General features: G+C 44.7%; 1 protein-coding gene across 1 annotated transcript; it reads right to left on the bottom strand.

Annotated features, from left to right (window-relative positions):
- Positions 1–3,621: 3,621 nt before the first annotated feature.
- PNO1 (partner of NOB1 homolog) lies at positions 3,622–22,683 on the bottom strand. The gene is made up of 7 exons (XM_088477258.1): positions 22,410–22,683; positions 19,467–19,616; positions 17,678–17,761; positions 16,027–16,087; positions 15,308–15,425; positions 6,622–6,692; positions 3,622–4,020 (listed from the first exon to the last, which is right to left on the bottom strand). The coding sequence occupies exons 1-7, from the start codon at positions 22,566–22,568 to the stop codon at positions 3,953–3,955; spliced, it is 711 nt and encodes a 236-aa protein (XP_088333384.1). The 5' UTR covers positions 22,569–22,683; the 3' UTR covers positions 3,622–3,952.
- Between the last annotated feature and the right edge of the window lie 7 nt (positions 22,684–22,690).

The following is a 22,690-nucleotide window of genomic DNA, read 5'->3' as shown; positions in this document are numbered from 1 at the left end:
CACTTCCGGATTATGGCCCCAACAGTGCTCACTGGAACATTGACATTTAGAAATCCTTCTGTAACCAATGCCATCAGTATGGTTTGCAACAATAAGGTTGCTGTCTTGAGAGAGCTCTTTGCTTTTACCCATAATGAGATGTTTCTTGTGTGACACCTTGGTAATGGGACACTTTTTTATAGGCCATCAGTTGGGACTGAACCAGTTTATATTAATTTGCACTGACAAAGGGCAGAATTGCTTTCTAATTACTGATAGATTTCAGCTGGTGTCTTGGCTTTCCATGCCTTTTTGCACCTCCCTTTCTTCATGTGTTCAATACTTTTTCCCTGTGTCATTTCACATTATTACACATAACTTAAATTATGGATAGCTATGGTTTGATTTCTTTGCATGGGTCGTTGCTGACATTTGGTGAAAATTTCGTTACAATAGCCCCATTACAAATATATTTACTGAGAAAAATGTTGATGTGTTCAATACTTATTTTACCTGCTGTATATCAGTGCATCTTGCTGCAGAGACGGCTAGTGACTGACAGCTCAACTGGGCAGGCAAATTCAAATACCCACCCAGTTGTGATGTCAGGGAAGACACATCGAGAGGCCGATTGTTAAGTCTGTATAGCTTACGTGATTGGCCGCTGTGTCTGCACAGTATGTACCCAGCTTTAGTTAAAACCCTTATTGATTTGCTAGGAGTGTGAATCATGAGCCTTATACCAGTAAATGTGGATACATGAGATGTCTGTGTGCCATTGTTCTAGGTCCCCAATAAAATGTACAGCATAGCTATTTGTAGCATCCCAAGAACCCCACTTGGAGGGTCCTGACCTGCATTTCTGTCAGACTAGATAGTAAAAGCTTTTCTCCACAATCCCTTTTGGGAAAAGCATTTCATCTATAGATATTATTAACACTATTTCTTTCTCTGTAAAAGGCTCTGTCCAGGAGCTGAAACATGCTGGAGGTGGGCGCACAGTTGTACTGAATGTTTACCAGCGCATTGGATTTACAGGTTTTGGTTTACGGCATCATTGATCAGCTCACCTTCTCGCTGCATCTGCAATCAGAGTGCAGTGTTCGTGGTCACTGCCTCAGATCACTATTGCAACCATCGGCCGGAGACTCACTCAGCCTGGCCAGTTCCTGGCAGCCTTCGATGCCAGGAAACCTGAGACGCAGACCCTAGCTTCGTCCCTCCTGTGTCACCCCCGTTTCCGGGAATGCTGGCCATCCATATCCCCGCTCTGCCCCCCAAACGCCGCATCATGTCAATCATGCTGTGAATTGAAGGATCTGCGAGCGAGATTGCAGCACCGGTCCTGTGCATGCGCAGACCCCAAAACATCGGAGATATACACAAACCATCGGGTTTGCGTACATCTCTGAATCAGGCCCTTAGTCAAATAACACAATGTAGCAGCTATTACTATTTTCCACCTATTTATGGTGGTAAAATGACCCATAACATACCGGAGAATAGGAAGTGTGTAATAAAATTTTTTTAATTTACCACCTCATACCCTGACAGGAGCAACCATTCACACTTAGGACTGATAAGTTTATACTGGCAGATGAACATACATATTTGGATCTAAAATCAACTCTAAGTAAATAGGAGGAGAGGAGTGTTATTCTAATAAATAATCTGTCATCTTTTACAAGGAGCTGAAATTTTTCATTTTCAAACATTAAGACAATTTATGATCTGACTGGATAATATTTTAAACGTTTTATTTTTTATGGTCATTTTCTTCCATATTTTATTTTAAAAGTTGAATGCACCTTCAAAACTTTAAAATCAATTTTATATATACACCTGTTGTGATATTACATTGTACACTGAAGTGCCAAAAGTCATGAGATAGATGCCTAGTATTATGAAGGACCCCCTATAGCCCAGCAAAGTGCAGCTATTCAACATAGCATCAAGTGGACAGAAGACCTCGGGAGAGATGTTGACCCATGCCATCTGAATAGCTTCCCACAGCTCCCTGATATTTGTAGATGCAGGATATATGGTGGGAATGGACCTCTCCACCACATCCCATAAATGTTTGATTGGGTTCACGTCGGGTCTAACGTGGTGGCCACACCATTAGTCAAAACTCTCCAGAATGCTCCTCGAACCAATTCTAGATAACTTGGGACCGATGACACGTTGCATTACCCTGCTTGAAATATTCCATTGTTGTGGGGGTACATGAAGGGCAGCAAATGGTCATCAAGCAATGCAATGTAGTGGTTACTGGTCAATGATGTGTTCAGGTGGACCAGAGAACCCAACCCATGCCACATGAGCACACCCCACACCATTATGGAGCCACCACCAACCTGCATGGTGCCTTATAGACAAATGGGGTCCATGACATCAGGGTCTGCACCACACCCAATCATCAGCATGAAACAACTGGAACCATAACCCATCAGACCATACCACATGCTGCCAGCTATCCAGGGTCCAATTAGCGACATCACAAGCCCTGGTGAGGTGCTGTTTCCCGGGTTGTAGTGTTAAAAGGGGCACTCTGGTTGGTCTTCCGCTCCCATATCCCATGGAAGCTAAATAATGCTGCACTGACCAGCTGGATATGCACCCGGTAACTCCTGCATTGAATGTGTATGTGATTTGAGCCAGTGTCCCTTACCACAGACAATTCTGGCCAGACACCGCTGGTTACGATCATTAAGCACCTGTGGTGGGCCACTGCGCTTTCCATAGTGGGTGGTAATGGCTTCCATGAGGTATTCCCGCAACACACACACACGACACCATAGATTGATGAATGTTGAATATCCGCACAGCTTCGGACACCACCTTCCATTACATACCTGCCATCACATGACTTTTGGCACGGTTGCAATATAGATTTGATATTTGACAAATTGAATATAATTTTATGATTAGAAATGTGCTCTGCTATGTTCTGCCATATTAACTCACAAGGGAATTCACTAGTACTGGTCCCATTAGTGTTTTACTTAAAACTTTGATCAGGAACAGTAATTAATAACTTCATTTCAGCATACCCTCCCTTTAATATAAATATATATATATATGGGATAATTAATCACCCACTGCAAATTATGGCCCTGAGTCAGCAAGAAACACAATTGCAAACCTGCACGCCAGCCAGCTGAGTAAGTCTCTGCTTACTCAGCCTGGCCAGCTTGCGAGTCCAGGAAGATCCTGGGCTTGCCACGCCTGGAAAATGGAGCGGATATGCCCCCGTTTCCAGGAACGCTCCCGCCCCTTAAATGCCTCTGCCTGTCAATCAGGGAGAGGCATTCAAGGGCTAACATGCATGTTAGCAGGACTCATTCTGAACACTCACAGAATGAGTCCTGCGCATGCGCAGATTCCAGATAATCGGGAAACTGCATTCAGCAGTGCACTGCTGGGTTAACCCCTAGATCAGTAACCATGCATGGTTCCCCATATAAGTCAGTCAGTGATCCTCCAGGATCGCCTACGTTCATACGCCATCATCGGCTGACCATGGGTAATGCAGACACAAGCTTTGAAAATGTAGTACTGATTAAGTGCCCTTAAAGCACCATGCAATCACCTAGTATCCCATATTGTGAACTGCTCAAGAACTTGTACATAAAAAATAAATAAATCTGAAAATAATTTATTGCAATTACATGTTCTTCCTATATCATATAAATGGCCACACCATTAATCCATTTACAGCACGCTGAGGGTTAGGATATGGAGACTGCCCACATGGTAACACAAAGGAATAACCCCACAATCCTTTAGTATTGAGTCTTTATATTTATCACACAGGAGCTACAAAAAGGCGGTGAGGACCAGATCAGACCATTAATATGGAATTAACAGTCACCAAAAGATCTTCCAGTGCAGGAATAAAGGACCATCCATGGAGCGTAGGAATATGCAGTATCCTAGGAGTTATAGCAGTCACTTCAGCCATATCACAGGGTTAAAATCGATCCGCCGCTCTGCTTGCCACTGCCCGTATATTTCCATACACTTTAGATGGTGGGCTTCCTGTTGGGTTGAGGAAAATAGAAAAAAGTTAACCTTTGGAATACATTAAGCTTATTGTTATGTTTGTAATAAGTGTGATGTACAGACTGATTCAGGAATGAATAATCCTTTACTATCAGGAAACCGCTTGATGGTCACCTCACATTATCTACAGACCAGTCACTATGTAACGCTTACAGGGGTATTCAATTTGGAGCGAAAATTTTGGAATCGGCGATAACTTATCGCCGATGACGTCATTTTCGCTGATTTCAATTTTCAAACCTACGGGGATAAGTCTTTGAAAAAAAACGGGGATAGCTTTTCACCACTGAATAGGTGGTGAAAAAAAGTGCAGAATTGGGGTTTAGAGGTGCAGGCTTAAAAAAAAATAAAAAATAGCCTGCACCCCTGGGAATGACATTTAAAAAAAAAAAGGGGACACCCCAAAAAATCAATGGTAAAAAAAAAAAAAAAGGGTTTAAAAATAGGGAAATAGGGAGAATCAGGGCCCTCCTACCTCTTACTGGAGCGGCCTCCTGGCCGCTCATATAGATGTGGGTGACCACCCACAGCTGACCACCCACAGCTATAGCGAGCGGCCATGATGATTGTCGCGATGGTCAAGACCATCGCGACCATCGGGCTTGCGACGAGACCCTGCGGTAGGGTCTCGCTGCCGCAAGCCCTGGAGTGATTTTGGCTCTATCAGAGCCAAAATCACTCCCACTGACATCACTAGTGATGTCAGTGGGGCCAGACCCAGACGGTAGGCGTTCCCATGGGAACGCCTCCGTCTGGCAGCCACGCCCCCGTCACCATCGACAGCACGCCCCCTTTGGTGCGAGACCCATAGCGACAGCTTGGCTGTCGCTATGCGGGTCTCGCGCATGCGCACGACGGAGCTCCCTCCGTCGTGCGCATGCGCATTAGGGCTATTCTGCAAATATGCGGCAGGTGTTTTCTAGAATAGGCTATTAGCGGCAGGTGCATTTTTGCAGAATCTTAAAAAAAAAAAAAACACTTTAGGGACTTAAAAATATGCTTGTACCCATTTTCTTGTACCCCAAATTTGATGGGACCACTTAAAAAGAATGAAAAAAAAAATTTAAGTGCTCTTCTGCATCACTATGTCGGAAAAAAAACACATGCCGCGGCTATTTAAAACCCCGACTCATTTGCAGGCTAAAACGGGGGTACCCACCCATAGTGATCCCCCATGTTTTGACAGCTTTAGGGGGGGGTCCTACAATTTATTCCAGGTAAATACCGTTTTTTTTTCGCCGATCCTATTTCGCCGGCTCCCGTTTTCGTAGCTTTTTAATTGAATACGGGGATAAAGCGGGCGCGCGCCTGATGCTTTATCCCAGGAAAAGCTCCGATGTGGAGCGAAAAGTCCAGCATGGACTTTTCGCTCCCATATTGAATACCCCTATTAGTGTGTAGGTTCCTACCAGCCTTCGGCCACCTCCCATTTTTACACCATGCCAGGCATATGAAATCCTGTCAATACTTAGACTGAGAGGAGCTGAACTTAAGCTGGCCACACACATGGCGATATTTTACCCGATTTGGACGAATCGTGAGGACAAAGCGCGTAAAATATGCCCAAATTCTGAGTAAATCGTAAGTCCCCACTCACGATCACGATGCGCGTCCCCGCTGGTTGCACATCGCATCGTCAGATCTGCCGTGCAGTAGGGCAGATCTGACAATCTAGCAGTTGATGCACTGTGAAAGTCTGGATGCAGGAGAGATCGTATGAAGATTTGAAACCAAACTGTGTGCAGAGCTGCCGGGGAGAGTTTCAAGGGAAATCGTACACAAATCATACACATCAGCTGATCGTGTGAGAACGCCATGTGTGTGGCCAGCATTAGTATGGTCAGTAGATGAGCTGATCACATTCTTCTGAGCAACAAGCCCAGTGGATCTGACCAATTTCCACAGGTATACTGGACAGGGCATAAGTTCTATTGATCTCACACTACGCAGCATCAGACCAGCTGCCCGATATTGCAACTTCTGATCAGCTGCATCAAAATCGTGACTGGTCAGGCCACAAGATTACATGCAGGGCCTGAATCAGAGCCACACGCACTGAAGATGTCCACGTAGTTGAGAGATTTTTTTTTTTTGCAATTGCATACGCGCGATAGGTCTGTTCAGTGGGCGTGTTATGGAAATGTTGCGGCCGTTTGTGGTTGCGTACAGACTCTTGACCGCTCACACAGGAGGCCATACTGGGATGGAGAAAGTACACCTGTCATAGGTTGGTGCAGGTTTCGATGAGGTGACCAGTGGTGGCGCCTAAGGAAACACCAGTCCGTATTACTGCATGCAAGGACGGTGAATGTGGGCGTCTCAGTCCTTGCACATTTGGCCAAACAAATAGACGCTGCTGCCAGCACTTCTGTCTCAGGCCCACTGTCTGCTACAGTAACATACTGACAAGGCTACAAGTGGTCCAGACCCAGGACAGGTGACCAGGAGAGCACTAGGACACGCAAGGAACAGAGACAGATGGCACAAAGGTGATCTGACCCTAGGGAAAGGCAACTTAAAAGTGCGCTGACAGTCTCCCTGAAAATGTCCAATATGTGTAGTGGGAACCAGGCTTACCCAGAATGAGGTTACAAATAGCCGTTCTCGCCATCTTGATGTTCTGAAAGGATCCCAGGAGGTGTATTTTTCTGTCAAAAACATAAAACAAAATCACTTAACAGTTACAATAATTTAGCACAAAATGGATAGTTAGCATAATATAAGTCCTAAAAACGTATAGCAGACATCGCCAATACAGCAGCGTTACACCCCTCGTGGGACTTCATTCAATCTCAAAAATGGAGATATTCACAGACTTAAATGTGTAATTCATTAGTTTTAGTGTATTCTCTGTACTCTGAAGGTAAATGTGGTTTTTCTATTGTTGGAGTGTTTTACCGCACTCTTCTCTGCACTCAGTTTCTGAAAATTAGTTTTTTCTTCCAGTAAGACAACAAATGTGCAAAATGTTACACAGCCCAACGCTTTAACTTTAACCTGGTCTTACTATAACTACAGCGCTCACTTAAAGTAAAGGAAATTACTGATTTAATAAAGCATGCAAGGTATATTAACAATACATATTAATATTAATAAAATGTATAAAGATATACATAAAAACAATCCAATCCACCAATCACATCGGTCTCTTATAGATGCTGGGAGGCTTAAATGGTAATCCAATAGATAGTGATCCAATGGTCCTGAGCATGTAAAGTTCTGAAAATCAGTCCAGACTCATAATTACCAAATCCAATGTCCACTTGAATTGAGGGGTCCTAATTAGCAGTGCTGATAGGCTTCCGCAAGAGTTTGGTCCCCCGGGTAGAGGTTCGGCAGTCCGTTAGTATGGCTGAGTAAACACGCTGTTTAGACCATATGTTGGCACTCCTTTGGTGGATGGGTAGTATGAAGAAGCAGCCAATACTGACGCGTTTCGCTGTGTTGTACCCACAGCATTTTATTATAAACTAGGTGTGTGGAAAATGCTTAATTCTCATATTTAATTAATGTTTATGAACGCAAATAACTGGATTTTTTACGGTTCTAAGTAGCTACATACTAGGGGCATGGTGCATTTTGTCGACATGGCTGGATCAAGGCTTTGAGACGCCTGGGGCACTTAAGACTCGGAGGCCCTAAACATCAACATTTGGGATGCGTGGGCGAAGTTACACATCACGCCCCCATATCATGTTACGCAAGGTGCATTGCTCCCCAGCTGCTGGGCTGCCCCCTGTTCCCTCCATACCTTTCCCTCCCTGTGGGACAGTACCTAAAAAGTAGGACTCTCCTACCAAAAACAGAAGTTTGGTACTTACCGATAAATCCCTTTCTCCGATTCCACAGGGGACACTGGAGGACTTCAAGACAGTGGGGTATAGATAGTGCTGAGTGGAGCTGGCACTTTAAATTTAAAGTGTGACTAGCTCCTCCCCTCTATACCCCCCTATAGGCCAGTATTAGAAACGTGCCCGAGGGGAGCAGAGAAAAAAAGATCGACAGAAGAGGAGGAGACGAAAGTACACATAACTGAAAGGTGAAAAAGTAAAATAGAATGAAACAAGAGACGACAAACATGTCTCTAACATTCATAACATCACCCTAGACAACAAACATGACGCCAATAGGCATAACCGGTATGGCAGGAAGAACAGCGCCGGGTGGGCGTCCAGTTTCCCCTGTGGAATCTGAGAAAGGGATTTATCGGTAAGTACCAAAATCCTGTTTTCTCCTTCATCCACTAGGGGACACTGGAGGACTTCAAGACAGTGGGGACGTCCCAGAGCTCCCATCACGGGTTGGAAAGCGCTAAGAACCCTGCAAAACAGACCGACCATATTGTGCCTCAGAAGTCGCAAAAGGTGTCAAATCTGCCGGCCCGACCAAGTAGATGCCCGACATAGAGATTCCATAGAAACGCCTTGAGCAGCCGCCCACGAGGCACCCACTCAGCGAGTGGAATGTGCGGTAATGGAAAATGGAGGGTCTCTAGACGAGGCCATATACGCCTGTCGTATGGTCATACGAATCCATCGAGCCAGTGTCTGTTTGGCAGCTGGCCAACCTGGACGAGCAGCATCATACAAAACAAAGAGTATCCGTCTTGTGAACGACTGCTGTCCTGTCTACATATACGCGAAGAGCTCTAACCACATCCAAGGATCTAGAAGAAGGAGAATCCTGTGGAAGAACCGGAACCACAATAGGTTGATTGATGTGGAAGGCCGAAACCACCTTAGGCAGAAAATCCATTCTGGTGCGTAGCTCAGCTCTATCCTCATGAAATACCAAATATTGTGGACGACATGATAAAGCTCCCAGCTCTGACACCCTCCTGGCGGAAGCTAAAGCCAGCAGAAGTATCACCTTCCATGACAGATACATCAATTCCACCGACTCCAAAGGCTCGAACAGCGAAGACTGCAAGAAAGACAGGATGAAGTCGAAGGGGGTCATTCAGACCCGGCATTAAGCGCCGATGCGCTTGGACCGGGTCGATGGCCCCCCACAGAGCATGCGCACAACGGTGCCGGCGTGCGCATGCGTGAGACCCACTACGACCGACAGCGCCGGTCGTAGCGGGTCTCGATCCAAAGGGGGCGAGCTGTCCATGTTGATTGACAGCTCGCCCCGTTTGGAAGGCGGGCCGGGGGGGGTGGCAGCCCAAACGGGAGCGTTCCCATGGGAACGCCTACCGTTTGGGGGCGGCCCCACTGACATCACTAGTGATGTCAGTGGAGAGCTTCCGACTCAGACAGAGCCAGAAGAACTCCGGGGCTTAAGACAAGGGAGACCCTACCCTAGGGTCTCGTCGTTAGCCCCGATGGTCTTGACAATCACGACCATCACCTTAGGCGGTCGTAAGGCTGTGGGTGTTAACCCACAGCCTTACCACCACAAAGGAGGACGTCTTGAAAATTCAAGAGGTCCTCCCCTCATTCAGACCGACCGCATGCTCTGTGCGACCGGCTCTGAATGAGGTCCCAAGTCCCATGGAGCTGTAGGAGGAACAAAGGGTGGTTGCAATCTAACCACACCCTGCAGAAAAGTCTGCACGTCCGGTAATAAGGCCAATTTCTTTTGGAAGAAAACAGAGTGCTGAAATTTGTACCTTCAGAGATCCCGACCTAAGACCCGCTGAGAAACCGGCTTGCAGAAAAAGCAGAAATCTGGGAAGACTGAACTCCGTAGAAGGCAAAACTCTACTACGTTCACACCAGGCTACATATGCCTTCCAAATACGATGGTAATGCTTGGAAGTAACTTCCTTCCTGGCTCTAAGAATCGTAGGAATCACCTTGGAAGGTATCCCTTTACGTCTTAAGATGGCCCTTTCAACAACCACACCTCCAAACATCGCTGCTTTAAGTTTGGATAGACTAAAGGACCCTGAAGGAGCAGATCCTCTCTGAGTGGTAAGGGCCACGGATTGTCTACCAACAGGAGCTGAATGTTGGAGTACCAAGCTCTGCGAGGCCAGTCCGGAGCTATCAGCAGGACCTTGGCCCGTTGCCGCTTGATGCATTGAAGTATTCGAGGGAAATGGAGGAAACCGATAAATTAACTGGAACCGCCATGGTGTTGACAGTGCATCCACAGCCACCGCTTGTGGATCCCTTGTTCGAGAGCAGTAAAGGGGCAGTTGATGGTTCTGCCTGGATGCCATGAGGTCGACCTGCGGAAGACCCCACCGTTGGACCAGCTGCTGAAACACCTGTGGATGTAGGGCCCATTCTCCTGGATGTACATCCTGACGACCGAGGTAATCCGCCTCCCAATTTTCGACGCCCGGTATGAAGATTGCCGAAATCGACCTTACGTAGCTTTCCACCCAGATAAGAATCCGGCTGACTTCCTTCATGGCCGCACAACTTCTTGTTTGTTTATGTATGCCACTGCTGTGGCATTGTCGGACTGGACCCTGACTGCTCGATCCCTCAGAAAGTGATCTGCTGTCTGTAATGCATAGAAAACTGCTCTTAACTCCAATATGTTGATTGGAAGACTCAATTCCTGTGCCGTCCAGCGTCCCTGGAAGTGATGCTCCAGAATTACTGCGCCCAATCCCACTCTCCGAATCTCTTTCCCTCCGCAAGGTGAACGGAGTTTAGCCACCACAGTAAGGAAATCCGAGTCTTTGGTTGTAACCTGACTCTTGTGAAGAAACAGGTGGGATCCCGACCATTGTTATAGGAGATCTAGCTGAAAAGGTCTGGAGTGAAAACGACCGTACTGGACAGCCTTGAAGGCTGCCACCATCTTCCCCAGAAGTCGGATACATGCATGAACCGAAACCCGACGTCGAAGGACCAACCTCACCATCTCCTGAATGGAAGTTATCTTGTCCTGGGGAAGGAACACCCGTTGAGACACTGTGTCCATGATCATTCCTAGAAACTGCATCTCTTTGTCGGTTGCAGATGCGATTTAGGAAAATTCAGGATCCATCCATGACGAATGAGGAGGTTGTGCATCACGGTGATGTCCTGTAATAGTTGATCCTTGGATTTCGCCTTCAGGAGTAGGTCGTCCAGGTACGGAATAATAGCGATTCCTTGTTTCCGAAGGAGACTCATCATCACAGCCATAACCTTTGTGAATACCCGTGGGGCCGAAGATAAGCCGAAGGACAAGGCCTGAAACTGGAGATGTGAATCCCCAACTGCGAATCTCAGGAAAGCCCGGTGAGGTGGCCAAATGGGAATGTGCAGGTAGGCGTCCTTGTTATCTAGAGATACTATCAACTCGCCCTCCTCCAAGCCTGCAATTACCGACTGAAGAGACTCCATCTTGAACCTGAAAATCTGTAAGTATGGATTGAGATCCTTTAAGTTTAGAATGGGTCTGACCGAGCAGTCTGGCTTCGGAACGACAAAGAGACTAGAGTAAAATCCTTTTCCCTTCTGATGACTGGGGACTTGGATTACCACTTTCATGGACAGAAGCCTGTCTATTGCTTTCTTTAAGACTATACTTCTGTCGTTGGAAACTGGCAATCCTTTGGTAAAAAAACGATTCGGGGGATGCAGTTGGAAATCGAGCTTTTAGCCCCAAATTATTAGATCTCGGACCCAAGCGTCCGCACAGTTTTCCGTCCAGACCTCGCTGAAGTCCCGAAGACGCGCTCCCACTCTGGGGTCCCCCAGGTGAGAGGGGAGCCCGTCATGCACTGGATTTAGAAGTGGACTTAACCGCCTGAGGTGGCTGTGGTTCTACCCCGACCTCTGGAACCACAGGGTGTTGATGATCCTCCTCTGAAACGACCATGTGAGCGCCCCGGGCGGACCGAAACGAAGGTCCAGAGTAAGATTGTCTAGGTGGAGGAGCAGTAGTTGGTATAAAAGTGGATTTACCTCCAGTAGCCTGAGATACCCACTTATCTAATTCTGCTCCAAAAAAAACACCTCCAGTGAAAGGGAGTGCTTCCACAGCCTTTTTGGATTCTGCGTCAGCCTGCCAAGTTTTCAGAAACCGCGCCCGCCGTGCTGAAACTGCCAGAGCTGAAGTTCTGGAGGCAATAGAACAAACATCCTTAGACGCTTCTCCCAGGTAAGCTGCCGATTCACCTATATGTTCTGCTAGTGGAATGAGTTCCTCCACTGGCAGCTGATCTTTCATTCCATCCGCCAATTGTTTAGCCCAAATTTCAATAGCCTTGTTAGTCCAGCAGCTATCGCTGGATGAAGAGTCACCCCTGCTGCGGTGTAAATGGACTTAAGAGTGCTCTCCAGTCTCCGATCGGACATGTCCTTTAACGACGTGACTCCAGGAACAGGGAGCGTAGTCTTCTTTGACAATTGCGATACAGATGTATCAACTGTAGGGGGGAGTTTCACAAGCTTTTCTATTATCTGCTGGAAAGGGATAAAATTATAATAAACGCCGGGATATCTGAAACTTTTTATCTGGATGTTCCCAGGCTGTCGTTAGAAGGGAATCCAGCTCTTCCGATATAGGGAAATCTGTAGCTTGTCTTTGCTTCTTAAGAAAGACTGTTTTGCAGGACCTGAGTCTTCTTCCTGTATTTGCAATACCTGTCGTATTGCAGCAATCAATGCTTCTATTCCCTCTGATACCGGTTCAGGTTCAGACTCCAGAGGCTCTTTAGGTGAATCTGGGGCATACTCACCCTCTTCTAATTCCAGTATATCCTCCTCCTCCTCTGGGTCATGCCAATGGAGGACTGAGGTTAACAATCTCTTTTTAGAGACCTGCGGAGCAGACGCCATTGTCATGGCTTTGGAAATCCCCTCCATAGAAACAGCTAGGGATCTCGCCCATGCTGGTTCCACTGTAGCAGCTGACCTGTAAGCCTCTCTGTCTCTGCGAGAAGCCTCCAGTTCAGCCAAGAGAGAGGTCATAACAGATGTAACCTGCATCCAAGACGGTGGTTCTGACATCTCTGCAGATTGTTGATCTGTATAACAACTGTCACACAATCTGGAGATAGAAGACTGTCCCTGTGTAAATTTCTTTCCACACTTTTTGCAGGTAAATAACTTTTGCGAAGCCTTAGACCTGCCAGTCATGCTACATACAGAACCCACACAAACCACAAGAGGTTAAGTGACAGGGTAAGAAAAAAATAGAATATACTGGGGTACAGAGATTGGAGACAGTCACACTTGCCCACAACGGCGCTCCTAGCAGTGCCAGAACGCCAGGCAAAGGATTAATTATTATTATGCTATAAAAAAACTCTTTACATCAGCCTAAACCCCTGCTGTGATACATACAGGTCCGTAGGTTGTCCAGTGCTGCCTCTCCCTGTAATGGCCGCCAGCAGTCTGCAGAGAAACGCTGGGGCTGATGGGAGGCTGGAGAAGGAAGTCGGAGCTAAGCTCCGCCCCCTGCATTCTAGCACCGTTCTGTAAACGGGCGCATATATATATATATATATATATATATATACATATATACACACACACACACAGTCGGGTGCATAAATATTGGGATATTGACAGAATTTTCATATTTTGGCCTCTATTCACCACCACAATGGCTTTGAAATGAAATAAACAAGATGTGCTTTAACTGCAGACTTTCAGATTTAATTTGAGGGTAATTACATCCAAATCAGGTGAACGGTGTAAGAATTACAACGGTTTCTATATGTGCCTCCCACTTTTTAAGAGGCCAAAAGTAATGGGACTATCAACTCAAAAGCTATTTCATGGACAGGTGTGGGCTATTCCCTCGTTATTTCATTATCAATTAAGCAGGTAAAAGGTCTGGAGTTGATTCTAGGTGTGACATTTGCATTTGGAATCAGTTGCTGTCGACTCTCAATACGAGACCCAAAGAGCTGTCACTATCAGTGAAGCTAGCCATCATTAGGCTGAAAAAGCAAAACAAATCCATCAGAGAGATAGCAAAAACATTAGGTGTGGCCAAATCAACTGTTTGGAACATTCTTAAAAAGAAAGAACGCACCGGAGGGCTCAGCAACACCAAAAGACCCGGAAGACCACGGAAAACTGTGGTGGATGACAGAAGAATTATTTCCCTGGTGAAGAAAAACCCCTTCACAACAGTTGGCCAAATTAAAAACACTCTCCAGGAGGTAGGTGTATATGTGTCAAAGTCAACAATCAAGAGAAGACTTCACAAGAGTGAATATAGAGGGTTCACCACAAGATGTAAACCATTGGTGAGCCTCAAAAACAGGAAGACCAGATAAGAGTTTGCCAAACAACATCTACAAAAGCCATTACAGTTCCGGAACAACATCCTATGGACAGATGAGACAAAGATCAACTTGTACCAGAGTGATGGGAAGAGAAGAGTATGGAGAAGGAAAGAAACTTCTCATGATCCAAAACATACCACCTCATCAGTGAAGCATGGTGGTAGTAGTGTCAACAGTTGATCTTGAGATTTGTCTGCTACTCGAAATATGTGACGACTTTATGTGGTCTCTAATCTGAGGTGCTGTTAAGTATCAGTTTCTGAGGCTGGTAACTCTAAAGAACTTATCCTCTGCAGCAGAGGTAACTCTTGGTCTTCCTTTCCTGGAGCAGTCCTCATAAGAGCTGAGAGCCAGTTTCTTCATAGCGTTTGATGGTTTTTGCAACTGCACTTGAGGATACATTCAAAGTTCTTGAAATTTTCCGTATCGACTGACCTTCATGTCTTAAAGTAATGATGGACCGTCATTTCTCTTTAGTGAGTTGAGTGGTTGGTGCCATAATATGGATTACAACAGTAGTCAAATAGTGGTGTCTACTGTGTACTAACCCTAGCTCTGCACAACACAATTGATGGTCTCAAACACATTAACAAGGCAAGTAATTCCACAGATTGACTCTTGACAAGGCACACCTGTTAATTGAAAATCATTCCAAGAGACTACCTCATGAAGCTGATTGCGAGAATGCCAAGAGTGTGCAAAGCGGTCATCAAAGCAAAAGGGGGCTACTTTAAGGAATCTAAACATATTTTGATTTAACACTTTTTTGTTTACAACATAATTCCATATGTGTTCTTTCATAGTTTTGATGTCTTCAGTATTAATCTACTATGTTGAAAATAATTTAAATAAACAAAAACCATTGAATGAGAAGGTGTGTCCAAACTTTTGACTGGTACTGTACCTCTCAGCCAGATAGCCATCAATGATAATGGACAAAGGCAACACCATTTCTACCTTCATTCCAATAAAACTGTAAACCATTGTGTAAAATGTTTTTAATGTGCACAGAAACCACTGAATGTACATTTTATCCTGTATTTAGGCACAGGTATCGCAGCATATACTTACGAGTCTGCAAGAACTATCCTGGTTTTTGTAACATTTTCAATGGTGAACTTTGTTTTTCCTCCTTTTCCAGCTATTCTGCCAATAGCACGAGAGAGATGGTCACCTTTCAAAGGCTTAACTGGGAAGAGAAGAAGGCGGCAGGACTCTATAAGCAAATATTTCAATAAACTGGGTAACAGGTCCATGTCAGATTAAGGAGTTTGGCAGCAAGTAGGGTTTGTTTAGGGGTCTAGGTACCATCACACAATTAACATAAGAAAGCTCCAACGTCTGCCTTGAGATCTGAGGATTGGCTTTCAAACCTGCTTTTATTTTAATCACTTTTTGTCTGTTTAAAGCTTATTGTGTGATTTTCTTTAATCAGTAAACGCGAATCACACAGTACGAATTACAGATCATTAGAACAAGATTTAGATTATTACGTCAATTTTAAATCGAATATAAACTTCCCTTTGTACTCCCCAAGTTTTGCTAACGTTGCCCGGAACACAGGGGCGAAACAAGGTATTTGAAGGCCCCATAGCAAAAGTTTGTAAGGGCCTCTATGTACTACCCAACGGAGAAAAATGTATATAACACATGTAACTTTGACAAGGAAAATGGGCCCCACAGCAGCTACACCCCATGCACCTATGGTACTTACGCCCATGCCGGAACACTAAAGAGAGTACGTCAATAACTTAATTGGGAATTTGAGACAAGTAAATCAGTCAGCTTACCGTCTGTGACTTCAAAAGACTCTAGGAAGAGATCGTCAAGTCGAACTAAAGCCAAGGCATCCTGGAAAAGACATTGACCAAGTTAAGCAGCAGGAAAGATACTCATGACTTATACATTATAGAGATATATATATTTTTTTAATCCAGCATAAAAAGACAGAAATTACCTCTGTGAACAATCACACAGAAGGAATGCATGACTGCACAGAATAGAACAGGTAATCTAAGAGAAGGTAAGAATGCAAATTAAACAGCTGTCCAAATTTGGACAAGACCCCTCCACTTGTTGGGGTCTTTCATCCTTCCCATGTTTGCGTTACCAAATAATTGACAACTGTTCAGAGTACTGGAGGATACAATGGTTTGGATGACGGGCGCTGTCAGGAATATTCAGACAGATAGGCATGGGATATCATAATGAAGGGGGAACCAGACTAGACAGGTGTTAGACATCTAATCAGATGCAATCTTCGGTCACCCCTCCCATCCAAGCTCCTGCTGCAAGGGGAGAGCAGGATGTCTAACAGAGGAAATTGGTCTAGTAGGAATGCATTGGTTACAGAATTGCTAAGGACAGGACAACTTAATAACACAGGGCCTGATTCTGAGCCGGACGCTCTTTAAGAGCACTTGCTCTGAATCAGGGCATTTTTTTTTTGCCCCTTTTGTAGTGAGAATTTCTCTCTCGCTCCGGGGCTTGCACATGCACGCACCGGGCGTGCGCAGTACCCCACCATCGACCCACTTGCGAGCGCTATGCACTCACGAGCGGGTCTGAATCAGGCCCACAGTCCACAAAACAGTGCATATTGAAACCACAATATTAACAATAGCATCCCACCAGGTTGGGTGATTGAATTCTGTGTTTACTACTAAGGCTATGGTGCATAATGGATATATAGGTATGGGATTGCTTATCCGAAGCTCCGTGATCCAGTGGGTTACAAAATCCAGAAATTAAAAAAGTTAAAATGTGTTCAGTAATAGGAACAAACATATTGACATTTTCCTTTAAAGTTATACTAGGGGATCAAACAAGGTAATGAGGGGGAGGATGCAAGGAGTACTGACTGCAATTAAACCAATTTATAAAACCCCAGTTCCTAAACTTTGCAGAGAATATGTATATAAATAAAAATACAAGTATTCATCCAGGGGGTTGGGTACGGGATCCCGGCACTCAGAATACAGACAGCAGAATCCCATCCCAACTAGGTAAGTGTTCTAACCCTAAACATCCCTCCCGCAAGCCTAACCGCAACCCTCCCCCCGGAGCCTAACCCTCCCCTTAGTGCTTAACCCTGACCCCTAATACTTACCGTCGGGATTCTGACTGCTGGGATGGTAACTATATCCCCATCCAGGTGCACACTAGTCCATTTTATACAGTAATAATTACATTTGGCTTTCAAAAATGATTGACATACTGTGCCTTGCTCTGTCCTTAATTAACCTTTATCCCCGGTTTACCAGGGCTTGGAGACAGGGGAGTGGTATGGCGGAAGTTGATACAGGAGAGAGCACTAACTACATTAATTAACTAAAAAGCTAATACCCACTTTGCGAGGGGCTCTATATAAATACATATAAGCTGACCCATAAGCAACTCCAACTACTGCACTATACAGCAGTGACAGAACAAAATCCTCACCTCCACCTGGAAGCCCAAAATAAAGGCTTTGACAAAATCTGCAGCTTTGGTTAGTGCCCCAACATCCGTTGTTTCTTTACAGGTCTGAAAAAGAGGGGAAAAGATCATTACTACTACGGGCATCAACTCAAAAGGAGGCACCTGAACTTTTACCACAACTCCTCTGTAAACAGAAACATTGCAGAAAAGGTCTGAAAAACGTCAGTATAACTACATTGAGTGCTGAGGATATGTGCTGATCACAAGGAGGATCTTTTCAATGGAGACCTAACAGACAGAAAAATAGATTAAACTTCCCCTCCGTGAGGAGACACCACATCCAACAGGTAGGTCAAAACAGACAGCGCACACCCCCAGACAGCGCACACCCCCAGACAGCGCACACCCCCAGACAGCAATTTCAATAAAAGCCGAATTCCCCATACCAAATCAGTGTGTGATTGCTTTTTTAAAAGAGCCACCATATCCTGCTCAACAGTATGAACATAGGAAATATGTGAAATGTTAGGGTACTCTACTGCTTGTTACACTTTCTTGGAATAAGTTGCAAATTCTGAATCGAACACATCCAAAAATTATTAAGTAAAAGTATTGGAAGAGCTACGTGTGGCTGCTACCATGTCTCCTGCTTTATATGCCCAGGAAAAAAAAATAATGTATTTTAAGCTGCAAAGAGAGGATAACTGGTTGAGTACAACATGACTTCATGAACAGCTTGGGATAGCCATGTGGCTTGGTCATTTAGCAGGCTGGCTGACCTCTACTCGGTCAGCGTAATAGACAAATAAAAATTGAGATTTGCAGAAAGCTTTAGAGCTCTATGAACATAAAGTGTGGCAATAATAATCTCTTAAAATCAGTGCAAAAATAGAAGGACCTCTTTAGAAATATCAAGATAACTATGTTTCCCAGCAGCCTCGGAGATTGTAAATACAGATTCTTCTGGATTAGATAACTGCTACTGAGACAACGGTATTTGATATATGGGGGCCCATGGAACTTTTGTTTGGCAAGAAGAGTCTTGATGACTGGTTCTGGGAAGCCCCTTAGTCCAAGGAGCTCCACCTCTTCAACACCCAACAAGCTAACAGAACGGCATGCAGGACACTGGATGGGACGTCATTTCTGGTAATCCCATCCCAAATTTGGCTCGGACCAGAACATTCTAAAAACAATATGAGCCACCAAATCTACTCCCCAGCCCATCTGTGTAGTGATCCAGTATAAAATTTTTTTTTTTTTTTTTGTGTGTGTGTGTGTGTGTGACCGTCCACCATAATAAATGTCTGTCTGGTAAAAGTCAGTGAATACATCCATCCGAAAATGCTTTACACATCTTACTGTGGTTTCATCAGAGAAGTTAGTTCTTCTATAGACAATATCCATATGCTGCTCCACAGTGTTACCTTATGTTAAAAGAGGAGCCATCTAAAAAGGTTTTATTAATTAACACATACCTGATTCGTTTACATTCTTTGGTATATTAGATTATTTTTATTGATTATTTAATAAATTAACATTTTATTTTAATTATGTTCTTGATTGCTTACAAATTAAGTGTTCCTTGCTTGTCTAAGGTGGTTGTTCTTTATAAAAAAAAAAAAAAAAGTCCAGATAATGCAGATGTGGGTTTTGGATACTGACCACAATACTCATTTTAGAAAAAAAAAAAAAAAAAAATGAATAAAAAACTATACCTAACAATATATGCATAAATCTGCTACCAAATATGTAAGACATATACAATTTAAAAAAAAAAAAAAACACACACAACACGTATATGCCTCACCCTTATTTCAACGTTTCTCGTTTTCAGGTTAAATCGGACTTGAAGTTGTAAGTGTTCTACTATAGGCGTAAAAATTTTCATCCAGTTTTCTTTAAGGGGGGTGTATCGGTGTGACGGAACAGGAATTTTTCTCATTTCATCTTTATCTCCCTGTAAAGGGTACATTTTCAGCTGTGCGATGCCAATAACATAATATAGTAAAACAACTTATGCAAATACACATGATCCTTTATTGCTGTGTAACTCTACAAAACGTAGTATCACATTTAAATATGTTGGAAGAATGAACTCTATTATGCTCAATATGAACCAGCCTACTGTGTTAAAACAATTTACGAGGGCTAACTGAAAAGTAAAGAGATTGCCTCCGTTTTCTGTCCCATAGGTAGACATGGCAACGCCATGCTAGTTATTGTGAAGCTCATACATCGATGTGTCTGAACCTGCGGTTGGACTGCCGTAGTCTTCTTTGTTTGGTCACAGCAAGTGCAAGATCTTCATATGTTTGGATGAGGAAGACGTATCTGTGAGATTACGTCAGAGACTGGGTACACACGTAAAGAGTTTCTGTCCAACCATCCAACTAGTTGATTGGTTGGAATGAAAATCTGGCAACGTATGAAAGCAAATGACAATCAGCAATTTGCTCCCAAAAGCCGGAAAATGGACAAAAACTGTTTGAACAAATTGTTTAGGTCAAACATTTAACAAACTTGTCTGACGACCATTTTCATCTGTTTTCTGGCATTTAGGAGCAAATTGCTGATCATCAGTTACTCCCATACGGTACCAGATTTTCATTCAAACCAATCAACTAGTTGGATGGTTGGACAGAAAATCTTTATGTGTGTACCCAGCCTTCGAATTGTGTGTTAAACTTGGAAAAAGCGGTAGAGACACTCATGAAATGTTACGGCAAGCATACGGTGGAGAAACAGTTAGCCGTGCTGCAATATTTCAGTGGCGGAAGCACTTCAAAAAGTGTAATATGTGAGTGACTGATGAAGCGCGTTCTGGGAGACCATCCACCGCGGTTACAGATGTCAGCATTGCCAAAGCTGCAGAGATGTTGCAAAATGACAGGTTAACTTTACACAAACTTTCGCCTTCACCTGGCATCTCATTCGAACAGGTTCAGCTTAATGTGATGAAGGAACTGAAAATCCATTGTGTGTGTGCCAGGTGGGTACCCAGAAATCTCACAGAAGAGCAGGTGCGACGATGAGTTGAATCAGGCAAGAACACCGTTCGAATGTCGGGGAGAATACCAGATTTCCTGACATCGATTGTGTCTTGTCACGAATCACGGATTCGTCATTATGATCCGGAATCCAAACAACAGTCCAGTGTACGGAAACATACAAATTCACCTGCACCCTAAATTTCTGTGCGACTCCTTTGGCATGTAAAGTCATACGTCTGCTGTTCTTTGATGCACACTGTATAATCCTTCAGAGCTGGGTTCCCCGTGGACAAACAATTAATGGTGATTACTATGCAAATGTCCTGAAAAGCCATTTGCGTGGACCAATGAGGAAGAAATAAGTTCTTAACAGATGAAGTGAAAAAAGCCACAGCTGCATCACAAAGTGATGCCACAAAACAGTCTTCTGCACGTCTTTGAATCGTTGTTGAAACGCTGCATAAAATGTATTGAATGTGAAGGGAGCTACTTTAAAAAAAAAAAATGTTCAGATCCTGTGGTCATCTTATTATAAATAAAAAAAAAAAAAAAAAAATCAGTCTCATTACTTTTCAATCAGTATATATATATATATATATATATATATATATATATATATATATATATATATATATATATATATATATATATATATATATAACTGTAGGTTGGCGGTACCACGTTAAAACTAGTTCACATGGGCCCTCACACTTCTGTACATCAGTCCCACAGCCTTGAATAAAGCAGGCAGAGCTTTCTATAGAGCAGCTTGTTTCTCTGTATTATGCAGCAGCGAGACAAGGGTCAAGTGATTAGGAGAGAGAAAAGGTTGGAAATGTAAGTGATTGCAAATCTGTGCTGTGAATATTCATGCAAGTGTAGGCTGTTCAGGGATGCTATGCCAAGTCGATAAAACTAGATTTTAGTACAACATAAGACCATGACTGCATAATATGATATCACTTTTAAGGTCACATCAGATGATTCTCAGAAGGTCATTTACAGCCCAGATTGCGGCACATGCTGATCCCACCGTAGATCCTCCGGTCTGTAATATATCTACTGTGGCCAGTCAGGAGCTGTCTACATTCAGCATTACACAAATACATAAGGAATTACTTTCATGGCTTGACATAGCTGGCAGAGCACCGAGTGTAGTTATTGCTACTAGATTAGATTGTTTTGTCCTTTGCACAGTACTTGGAGAATTATTTAACAACCCACGGCTCCTCAGCTGCCGCCGGCAAGGCACGCCGAGACCCGCAGCTCCTCAGCTGCCGCCGGCAAGGCACGCCGGGACCCGCGGTTCCTCGGCTGCCGCCGGGACCCGCGGTTCCACGGCTGCCCCCGGAAAGGCACGCCGGGGCCCGCGGTTCCTCGGCTGCCGCCGGAAAGGCACGCCGGGGCCCGCGGTTCCTCGGCTGCCGCCGGGGCCCGCGGTTCCTCGGCTGCCGCCGGAAAGGCACGCCGGGGCCCGCGGTTCCTCGGCTGCCGCCGGAAAGGCACGCCGGGGCCCGCGGTTCCTCAGTTGTTGGGTGCAAGGTACGTCGGTACCAGCGGTTCCTCAGTTGTTGGGTGCAAGGCACGTCGGTACCAGCGGTTCCTCAGCTGTCGCCGGCAAGGCACGAAGATACCTGTAGGTCTTCAGATATCTCAAGCAAGGCATGCTGAGACCTGTGGTTTCACAGCAGCTGGAAAACTACCAAGATATCTGCATCACAGGATCAATTTTTACCTCCATGTCTGGACTTCATACATACCATTAGCTTATCCCCAGATATCGGGGGGAAATCCGGCCTTTTCCTGGGCTGCTCCCCGGTCTCCATGGGTTTGTCTTCTGCCGCCCTCCTCTTCCTGCTCTTCTTGCTGGTCACGGTGGTGAAGACCTCCCCGGAGGCGGCTGCGTGCTCAGCTTCCATGTTATCGGCTCCGATTCCACACTCTCCGGTCACCGCACGTGTAAATCAGCTGCCATCCGGGTACAGAAAGGGGAGGGCGGCCAGAACATAGCCAGAATAGAAGCTATTTAGAATGACGTCAG

Source organism: Taudactylus pleione, unplaced genomic scaffold (assembly GCF_031769625.1).
Source record: "Taudactylus pleione unplaced genomic scaffold, aTauple2 ptg000201l, whole genome shotgun sequence".
Taxonomy (NCBI): Eukaryota; Metazoa; Chordata; class Amphibia; order Anura; family Myobatrachidae; genus Taudactylus; species Taudactylus pleione.
The sequence above is the reverse complement of the archived record's forward strand: the minus strand, read 5'-3'. Positions and strand labels throughout refer to the sequence as shown.